A 10,900-nucleotide genomic window follows, 5' to 3' on the forward strand; every position below is an offset into this window, starting at 1 on the left:
CACTCCCCCACCCTCTCTCTGCCTCACCCCATGCACAAAGGGGTCCTGAAGCCTCCACCAGCCCCCCAAAAATCTCACCTGTTAGTAATGCCCCTCTTTGCCCCATACACAGACCCATGGTCACCCCACACCCAGCGGGGCAGCGCAGGGCTGGAGCTGCAGGCTGGCAGCAGGCACTGGCGGCCATCCCTGGGACAGCCCACATCTGGCCAGTGCCAGCCAGTGCCATCCACCACCAGCATCACCAGGCTGAGCTTTTAAAGGGCTCCCGGACTCAGTGGGTTCCATACTCACTATGAGCAGAGCCTGGAGCCGGACGCCTTGATGGTTTGTTCTATCCTCTCACGGCCGTGCCTGATGAATTCTGCGGAGAAAGTTGGAGCACGGAGCTGATCAGCAGGCAGTGCAATCACAGGCACAGAGGCATGTTTGTTCTTCACTGACCTTGCTCCTCTCCCCACAGCCACCCTCCTCCCCTCCCACCCACATACCAAAATAACCAGGAAATTATAGGAACCAGGACATCTCCCTCCCAACCCACCTGGAGCCCTCAAGAGCTCCCAGGATGGGGACAGAAGCCCCAAAGCAGGTGCTCCCCTCCTCCAGGGCAGAGCAGGACCAGGGCTCCCGCAGCACCACCAAGCCCCTGTCAGCTATTCTGACCCGCAGGAGGGATGAGCAACGCTCACAAGGTTGCTGCTGTGCTGAAACACATCACACTTGGCACATGTACGGCCACTTTCATTCAGGGCTCTGCAAGTAATGATGGGCCTGAATGAGACCTTTCAGGGCCCACAGGAGGTGAGCCAGAACAGCCAGCATCTGGATTCCCACCTAGGAGCAGCTGCCAGTACACGTCATCATCACCTCTGCCCTGGAGGAAGAGCAGAGACCTGAGCCCACTGCACATGGGATGGCCTCAGGAGCTCAAGCTGAGCAGGGGAGCTCTCTGTTTGCTCAGCAGCAGATAACAGAAAAATTCTAAGGCTCATTCTCACCCTCTGTAAAGAAGAAAAACATCCACACGTGTACTTCTTCCCCTCCCTTAAAAACAAGTGCTTTTGTGGACACAAGCAGTGGCTGCCATACCAGAATAGTTCTACTACGGCCAAAGCAGTGGCTGCCAGAAAACACCTCCCCAAACAAGAGGTTGGTAGGAGGACATATTTTGGGAGGAAACAAGTCCAAGCCAAACTGTAGAGCCCATTCACGTTACAGCAGGCAGGAAACGCAAGCACCCAAAGCAAACCCCCATGAGGCATTCAGCAGCACCTCACCCTGCAGTGAGTACAGCAGCCCTGCAGCACCTGCCAAAAGGGCAGCACCCAGACGGTTTGAGCCTGCTCCCTCCCACCGGGCACAGTCCTCGTTTCCCTGTTTGCCTCCCCAGCCCGCTGAGGTTTGCTGAAGGTCACCTGAGTCAGTTACTCTGTGCCCCACATACTGCCAGACAGACTGGGCAGATATTGCGGGCACAGTGCAGGGCGTTCAGCCCTGACCCAAGGCTGGGGGTAGGGTCAGCGTGGGTGACTGGGGAGCACGTGAGCAAAGCACAGAAATACATCCATATAGCTGCACCTGCAGGCAACGTGGGACATTGGGCAGGAGGAGCTGGGAGCTGCAGTGAGGCAGAGCAGTGCTGCTGAACAAAGGCAGGCAGTTCCACAGGGACATGCATGTATTTCACCCCCTCTCCCCAGCCCGCACCCCCCATGCCCCACGCTGCTCTGCTGTCCCTCTGCAGCCAGGGGAGATGTTCAACAAGTCCCTGCTGACCACAGGCACCACTCCATCAGGTGCACTCTCTCTGAGGGAGGAACCTCTCTGCACTGAGACACCATGCAAGTATTAGGCAATGTCCATCCCCATCCTATACCACTTCTGTTCAGACCCAGAGCCGCTTCCACCATCAGCCTGCACTCACCTGCAAAGCCTGGCCAGCTCCTGATTGCTCATGGAATAGAGCCCAAGAGGCTTTTCCTTATTGCTAACAAACCCCTCTCCCCCGAAAGCACAGAGATTTCCCACTGCACACATACACAGAACAACAGAATCAGAACTAGGTCAGGGAAGCACATAGGAGCTCCGGGTTATCCATGCCTGGCTGCATCACTCCCTGCACACACGGGGCAGTAGGGATGCTCCAGGCACAGGGCCATGGAGCATCACCAAGTCCTGAAGAGTTCTGTGGCACAGTGACTTACTGCACACCAGGAGCACAAACCACGCACCCCATAGCCCTCCCCAGCTAGCATCACACCCAGCACAGAGCTGCTACTTACAGGAGCACTCGCTGCAGCGCAGTCTCTCCCCAGAAGCATCCCTCAGTAACACGTTTCCTCCTAGCACACAGCAGCAGCTCCCTCTTCCTACAGCAGCTCTGCCAGCAGTGACCCACATTCCCATGCCAGCCCAGCATTATTTGCTACAAACACATTACCGATGCAACGCGTACCTTGCGGAGAGGCAACCTCATGGACGCGTCATGTGCAGCTGCCTCCCAACCCTCCTCCTGATGTCAGCACTCTCAGCACTGCTTCATACCTAACCCAGATTGCAAACCCACTCCCATGCTGGGAACGCAAGGCAGGATGGCCAGCAGGGCTTTGGAAGGAGTACAGGACTTAGAGGGAGCCACCGGGGCAGCCCACGGCTCCCATCCTGCACACAGCATGGGGGGATGTCCCAGTTTCAGCACAGAGAAGGAGCACAGGTGGTGGGAAGGACTTCTGCAGGCACAATGCTCTGCTGGCAAGGAAACATTCAGCTTCCCTCTGCTACAGAGCTGAAAGATAGCTGCAGGTTGGCACTGAGCTCTGCTTCCGTGCTCATTAGAAGCCAGAGGAAGGTGAGAAGACAGAGGAGGAAGAATACTTTAAGGGCTCCTCCACTTGTGGAAATGCTCTGAGCTGTCCCACAGAGCTCCTCACCCAGTTATCTCCTGGGGATCCCATCTCTGATGCCTACACAGCACTGCAGAGTGGGAGGGTACAAGCTGAGCAGTGCCAGCTCCAGCTGGAGCCTCCAGACAGCAGCCCTCAGGGTTTTAGAGAGAAAGCTGTGTGCAAACCTGGAAAACAGCAGGTGGCTAAAGCCCGCAGCACTTTGCAAAGATTAAGACAAAAAAGAACTTAAGACTAAAAACCTGCAAAAACAGAGAACAAAACATCAGCCACACACCTGGGAGCACATTGCCCAGCATAGGCTGTGCTGGGAGGCACATGAAGCAGCGTGCAGTGGGTGAGCACGCAGTCCCCTCACTTCCCATCCCTGCCCCAGCCCAGCCCACCCCCAGCAGCTCTGTAGCCCCAGGGGGCTCTTCCCCACACCCCAGCAGGGAGCAGCAGGGCTGCCTGCAGCATAGCATGGAACTCATGGGCACCCTTCTTGCTCTGAGTGCTGCTGGTACATTGCAGCCTTATAACGAGAGCAGGAAAGCTGATCAGCTGCTAGCACAACCAGGCACCTGCCAGATATAGTCAGCCCAGCTGAGGGTGATGGGCTGTGGGCTGCTGGGGTCCTGTCAGGTGCTTTACAGCAATATTTTGCTTGTTTTAGTTAGCTGGGCATTTGGTCATGTGGTTGGGAGGAAGGTTAGAAGTGCTTGAGCCTAGAAGTTCCTTACACAGTGCTCCTCCTGCCTGTGGTGTTGGGTTAAATGCAAACACGGACATGTGGAAAAGGAGAACCAGAGATAAAGCTCTGAGCAAAAGCAGGTATTGCAGAAGGGCTGGTGTCTTCTCTCTCTCATCATTAAAAATAAAAGAGTCTCCTTCGGCTTCTGTTGTCATTTCCTATAACATCTCCTGACTGTGCCTGCAGCAGGAGCGTAGCTGTCCCAGCAGCAGCTCTGCCTGGTGATGCGCACTGCCATGGGGCTGTGGGGGCTGCAGTGCCAGCGATGGGTGCTGCAGTGCCAGTGATGGGTGCTGCAGTGCCAGCGATGGAGGGAACCCCACGCTCCACGTCAGGGCTATGCTCGCTGCTGCAGCGTGCCTGATGGGAGTGCAATGGGAGCAGTGCTTGAGCTGTGCCCTCCCAGCCCTCATGCCTGCTCCCACACTGCCCTTCTCTCCCACCCCAGAGCCTATTACCCTTTGTCTTCCCCAAGGCGCTGAAGGAAGGCTCCATCCAGGCTTGGGCATCAGGGCAGCCGGCCCTGGGTGTCCTTAGGCAATCCCTGTGTGAAGGCAAAGAGCACACAGTGAAAGGAGGGATGATTGTGGGTGGCTGTGCTGGAGGGCACGTGTGTCATACAGGCACACCTCCCTGTAGGGCCACACACTTTGTGCACCAGGACAGGCACACAGATCCCTTCATCCCCCACACACTGTGTCCCCACGTGTCCCCCATGGTGCTGGTGGGAACTGGCACTGAAACTCAGCTCTTAAATCATTAATCCATGATGCAATTAAACATTGGCCAACGGAGCCCCATGGCAGTGCAGCAGCAAGACATTGCCACGTGGCTGCTGGCCCCACTGTGACAGTGTGCCCGGCTCCTCAGCCCTGCCAGTGTCACCTCCCAGCCCTGGCGACACCCTGACAGCTGTGAGACACAGACAGGGACATCAGCCCCACAGAGGGGACATCACCCCAAGCTGGCTGTCCCCATGTGCCTGGGGGGATAGCAGTCACAGAGGTCCCCCCTGGTGCCTGGTTTTCTAAACAGAAGAAATGAATTCCAGGTGCTGCCAGCATCACTGAGGAGCAGGAGGTCACTGCCCTGCTGCCGTGCAGCTCAGAGAAGGGCACATCCAGGAAGGACCCCCTGTCCCATCACAGGTGCACACTCTGTTTTGAATTGTTTCATGCACCTATTGTGTAAGGAATGTGTGTGGTTAAGATACGGCATGCTATCTGCATCTCCCTATCAGGCAATATCCATACCCATAATCATAAATGTGTCACTTGCAGAGGAAGCACACGGTGCCAAGCAGCTGGGATTACAGGGAAGGGCTCTGATAAGGGGAAAACAAACACTTCTGCAGAAGGCACTGTGTCAGTCTCCTTCAGCCAGCAGTGAAAGGTGACCCACAGCACTCGAGGTGTCAGCAGGGGCTGTTTGGTGCTGGGTTATCAGTGCTGCAGGAGGGATGAGGTGGAACAGAGTCAAGTGGGACAGGGACAGGAGAATCTTTAAAAGATCTGAGCCCATTTCTTCATCTAAGAGGATTCAACAAAGGCTGAACAGACTGTACATGGACAGTGCGGTTCTCTAAAATCCTAGAGCAGTGCAGGACTGGCCCTGAGGACAAGGGCAGAGCAGCAGTTTTGCACCGGATCGAGCAGGGCTCAGCAGCACAGAGACGGCTCTGTGAGTTGCCCCCAGAGCAGCCTTGCTGTGTTGTCCTCATTAAGGGCACTCACGTCCCATGAGCAGCCCCCCCCCTAGTGCCCGAGAGAGGCTGTCCCCTTGCACAAATGTGAACACAGCCACCTTGAGCTCCTTGAGATCAAAACTTCATTTTTGGTGCACATTTAATGCAATAAACCTTTTCACCTCCTGCAATATTTCCAAGGGTGAGGATGCTATTTCTCTCCTCCCTGGAGCTGCTGGGATTACTGGGGATTGAGCCTGATTTCAGGTTGGATATTAGTAAACATTTCTTCTCCAAAAGAGTGGTGATGCAGTGACACAGCTGCCCAGGGAGGAGGTGGGTTCACCATCCCTGGAGGTGTTCAAGAACTGTGGGGATGTGGCACTGAGGGACGTGGTGAGTGGGCATGGTGGGGTGGGCTGGGGTTGGACTTGATAATCTCAGTCTTTTGCAACCTTAATCATAACATCGCAGAATCATGAACTAGTTGGATAAAAGGGGCCTTCGAGCACATTGCATTCCAACCTTGCCTGTGGATTTGCTGCCCCCATCAGAACAGGCTGCTCAGCGTCCCACCCAGCCTGGCCTTGGGCACCTCCAAGGATGGGGCACCCACTCTTCTCTGGGCAGCATTGCCAAGGCCTCACCATTCTCTGAGTGAAGAATTAATTCTTAACACTTGACATGAATTTCCCCTCTTTTAGTTTAAGTATCTCTATGATTCTATGATTCGGGATATCTGAGCCCCCCTGCTCCCAGCTGCCTCCCCTGCACCCCAGTCCTGTGCCCACCAACTCACCCAGCAGTGACGGATGAGCCCTCCACCAAAACCTCTGTGATTGTCTCAAGCTGGCTCAGCCCTCAGGAGAAGAAGGGAAAGTCGTAGAGAAAGCAATGCCTTTACCTGCAGCAGCATGGGGCAGCAGTCCTGCAGCAGCAGCAGAGGCAGTGCTCCCCTCCCACCTGCCCTGGGCTTTTGTTTTGGTGATTCAGTCTGAAGGTCGAAAGAGAAGTCAAAAGGAGTGGCCTGTGGTAGGAGTAAATGATTAGCAAGGGATGGAAAGAGCTGGGTGGGACAGGAAAATCTCTCAGTGGGGCAACCAGAGGACATCTTGGCTCCAGGAAAGAGGAGAGGGTGAGAGCAGGAGTCACTGCTGCTCACCAGGGCACACGGCTCCTGATCCAAAATGCAGGGCAGTCTGCAGGGTCTGAGGCACAAGTGCTGCGCTCAGCTGTGGGCCCCTGACTACAGAAAAGACACTGAGACCCTGGAACCTGTTCAGAAAAGGGCAGCAAAGCTGAGGAAGGTCTGGAGCACAGTGGGGTCTTATGGGGAGTGGAGGATGAGGGAACTGGGATGGTTCAGTCTGGAGAAGAGGAGGCTCAGGGGAGACCTTATTGCTGTCTGCAACTCCCTGAAAGGAGGTTGTGGCGAGGTGGGAGTCAGCCTCTGCTCCCGGGTAATAGCGATAGGATGACAGGGAATGGCCTCAAATTGCAAAAGGAGAGGTTCAGGTTGGATATTAGGAAACATTTATCCTCCAAAAGAATGGTGATGCACTGGAAGAGGCTGCCCAGGCAGGTGGGGAAGTCACCATCCCTGGAGGTGTTCAAAGAACCGTGGAGATGTGGCACTGAGGGACAAGGTCAGTGGGCATGGTGGGGTGGGTTGGACTTGGTGATCTTAATGTCTTTTCCAACCTCAATGATTCTATGATTATGTGAAGGTTCATGAGGCTCAGACACCACAGCCAAGGTTCCCAGATCCCTGTCCGTGGGGAAGTGTGAAGCCATGAGGTCCTTTGTGCAGCACTAGCACCCAGAGTTCAGCGGGCAGAGCCCTCACATCACTGCAGTTGCCACTGGTGTTCCTGCATGGCCATGAGGACAAGAATTTGGTATTGCCACTATGTATTAGGGAACCAACCCAAATAGGGGCCCCCTATGCATGGGGCTGCAAAGACACAGAGCAATAAGGAAACCTGTCCCCTCCTGGTGCAGATAAGGCCTTTGTGCCATTCATTTTTGGAATAAGAAGGTCTGGAGGATGCTGCAGCACATGACCAGAAGCTACATATCTGCAGTCAGAAGCCATCTGGAATAGAGATCATCCTTTTCCATCCTTTTCTTCCATTTCTGCTACTATTCTGGGCTTTGTTTTGCTCAGCCCATTGCATCTCTTTCTGAAAGGCTGCACATCCCCAGCAGAGCCGAATCCATGTGCTGTCACTGCTGCTGGCACAGCACTGAGATGTGTGCTGGGCAGGTGGGGGCTGCCTGCACCGCAGTACCACCAGAGGGGCTCCACCACAGCCAAAGCCACGCTGAGAGGACAGAGCCTGGGCTCACTCTGTGAGCTGCTCATGCATTACCCAATGGAAGCACAGAGGGAAGCGCTTGAGCAGAACTGACAGCAAGACAAAGCCCAGGGGGGCTCCCAGAATAATACAGCACTTCCCACAGCTTACGTCAGCTTGTGCCCCTAACAGCAGCCCTTTGGCCCCAACAAATACAAAACAAAGGGCTGTGTCGGCCCATGAACATCCCACATCCCACAAGGACAGAGAACAGAGCACAGTGCGATCCCAACGGGGAATGCAGTGAGAGAAAGGCCCTGGAGCTGCAGGGTGCAAAGCAGATGTGAAGCACAGCTGCGATGCTGCAGCCCCCAGCCCTCCTGCCATGGCTATCCCAGTGCTGGGCACAACCCATGGGAAGGGAATCGGGAGCTCAGCTCAAGCCAGGGCTCCTCCAAGTCCCATATTTTGTTTTGTTTCCCCCTTCTCTACCTTTGGTTGTAAGGGATTTGGGGACTGGCCCCCTCCCCTTCCCCTTCCAACACCCACAAACCTGGTGCCCCAACCGTCCCCCTGCCCCTGCCCAGCCCAACGAAGCAGGCCAGCTCCTCAGATATGTTTTCTCTTTATTGTTTGATATATTTATGTACCACATTATATGTTAAAGATAGACTTTTTTTTCTGATATACATTTTTCATCTTATTTACCACAATTACACCACACATACATTGGAAACAGCTCCACGGATCTGGTAGATTGCACAGAATGAGTTTTGTCTTGGTTTTGTTCCTGTATCCTGAACGACGTCAAATCCAACAATATATATTTTTTCTTTTCATTATTCAGAAATAATTCTTAAAATGAAACAAACGAACAACAACAACAAAAAAAATAATCACTGAGAAGTGGACTCCAGGTCTGTGAGTTCAACCAGAGGCAAAATGTAATCAATGGGAAGCGCCATTCCTCGTGTCAATCCGGATGGAAGAATGAAGCAGTCTGACATCGATGTGACTACAGTGTAAACATTGCAGATGACTGCAGCACTGGCCATTGGCTGGAGCGCGGGTTGCTGGGCTATTCCTACAGTCTAGGTCTCATCTACGTCTGTCTCGTGGTGTATGTAAAGGAATGTTGCTGCTCCCAGCACCCGCAGCCTGTCTGCTTCCATCTGTAAACACAATCCCATCGGGTCGGCACCTCCTGCAGCACTGCAGTGCAGATCTGCGGGCAGTGCTGGGAGCTGTTATCCTTTCCCGATGGTTCATTCGTGGGGCTGAGCTTCAGGCAACTGGTGAGGAGGTCAGGGTGGGGCACCATGGATTTTCCTTCCAAATATTTGAAAGAAGAAAAAATAAATATATATATTTTTAATCTTAGCTTATTTAAAAAGATGGCAGGGCACGCGTTTTCATCTCTTCTGATATCATTTAATTTGCAGATTCTATAATGTAAAATTTGTTGGATGCATGTAACGAAAGTAATGACTCCTCCTTGAAGGGACGCAGAATCTCATGGCTATGCAGATGTTCGATGCTATTCTCATACTGCCACCAGCTCTGGCCCCTCCTTAGTCTTCAGCATTGGTTCTAAATGCCTCTATGAGGCCTTCTAAAGAGTGGATGAACCCGGAGACACTGCAGATCCCTCCTATAACGAAAATGGCGACGTCAAAGAAGACGTGGTGCCACAAGAGCTTCCTCCACAAGAGCTTGAGGTGGAAAAGACTGGGGAGCAGGAAGCAGAGACCCGCACCTGTGAGGCTCCCAGTGAGACCCATCAAGAGGGCAAAGTGCGGGACGTAGATAGCCATGAGCAGGGTGAACACCACCAGGGCACACCTGAGGGTGAGCCCCCAGGACTTGAGCCGCCCATCACCCCCATAGCAGTTGGGGAAGAACGCCCTGTTTCCATCCTGGAAAAGGGATCGCTCCAGGACCTCCACAGCTGCAAAAAACGGCAAGGGGTAGGAGAGCAAGGCTTTGGCTACCAAGAAAATGTTGACTACTGCCCTAATGGTGGATGGCAAGTTGTCTGTGATGACCTCCTTGGTCTCGTCAGCCCAGGTCAGATAGGCGACCAAGGCAAAGAGTCCCTTAAGGATGCAAGCTGCTATGTGCGTCCAGTTCATCATGCAATGGAACTCCTTGGGGTTCTGCATGTTCCCCTCCAGGGAGGGCAGAAAGATCTGAGAGGTGTAGCTGAAGACAATGATGCCAATGGAGATGGGAAACTTCTTCACATCGATGTAGAACTTGACCTTGTCCCACGCCCAGTCGCGTGCCCGGGAGAGGCAGTAGGCGATCACCAAGATGTTGATCACAAAGTGAGCCAATGTGCAGAGCAAGCTGAACTTGGAGACTGCCTTCAGGTTCTTCAAGAACGCGCAAGGCAGGAGAACGGCTGTGGCAATAATGGACCACGACTTCTGGGATACGGGCAGGTTAGGGAAGCTGTTGTACATCAGGTTCCCACTGACCACGACGTAGAGGATGCAGGTCATGACCAGTTCAATGATCTGAGCCACATTCACAATTCTGCCTCCCAGCGTGGGGAAGCGGGGCGCGCAGCACGCGTTTGCTATGTCCACGTAGGAGTCTCTCACCCTGACTATCTCCCCATCCTCATTCTCTTCATAAAGACAGGCAATAAGGATTTTCCCAGTATAGCAGCAAACCACAGCAGCGAAAATTATTAAAAAGAGTCCTAGGTATCCACCATGAAGGATAGCATAGGGCAGGCCCAGCACAAACATCCCCTAGAAAGAGACAAAATGGAAACCGTGTTGCTCTCCTGATGGAGGGGCCAGGCAGTGAGCAGGCGCACACCCGCTGCCTCAGCCACATGCAGTGACACCAATGGCACAGCCCACAGCCCCACAGTCACACCGTGTGGTCACCATGACACGCACACCCTTCTCTCTCCGACGTGCCGCCCATGCCATCACACCCATCACATCCATGCACACCCATGCACACCCATCACATCCATGCACACCCACAGCATCGCACCCCGGAGCACCCACAGCAAGCAAGCACAGCTCTGCCACTCGGCTTTTACCCAAATCTCCACCCTGTGTGTTCCCAGCAACCTCTGTGCACCAAGAACCCATCACCCTGCAGAGCCATCCTAACGCAGGGGGGACCCCCCACAGCACATCCCCCTCCTCAGCCCCCCCCATCCCGCATGCTGCCCTGGGGGCAGGCAGAGCAAAGCAATACAGATGTTTTATTTTGAATTTGGGGAAGGGAGGAGATTATTGTTTCCTTTTTTTTTTTTCCC

The 10,900-nt window shown here is 54.0% G+C and overlaps 1 protein-coding gene and 1 long non-coding RNA gene across 2 annotated transcripts; both read right to left on the reverse strand.

Moving 5' to 3' along the window:
* Positions 1 to 258: 258 nt before the first annotated feature.
* Positions 259 to 6,304, reverse strand: LOC104914000. The gene is made up of 3 exons (XR_795766.3): positions 6,120 to 6,304; positions 4,095 to 4,180; positions 259 to 364 (listed from the first exon to the last, which is right to left on the reverse strand). It is a non-coding gene; the product is annotated as an uncharacterized LOC104914000 (long non-coding RNA).
* Positions 6,305 to 8,230: 1,926 nt separating this feature from the next.
* On the reverse strand, positions 8,231 to 10,405 carry SLC32A1 (solute carrier family 32 member 1). Its single transcript, XM_010722328.2, has one exon. The coding sequence runs from the start codon at positions 10,371 to 10,373 to the stop codon at positions 9,189 to 9,191; it is 1,185 nt and encodes a 394-aa protein (XP_010720630.1). The 5' UTR covers positions 10,374 to 10,405; the 3' UTR covers positions 8,231 to 9,188.
* Positions 10,406 to 10,900: the final 495 nt, after the last annotated feature.

This window comes from Meleagris gallopavo, chromosome 22 (assembly GCF_000146605.3).
Source record: "Meleagris gallopavo isolate NT-WF06-2002-E0010 breed Aviagen turkey brand Nicholas breeding stock chromosome 22, Turkey_5.1, whole genome shotgun sequence".
NCBI classification, from domain to species: domain Eukaryota; kingdom Metazoa; phylum Chordata; class Aves; order Galliformes; family Phasianidae; genus Meleagris; species Meleagris gallopavo.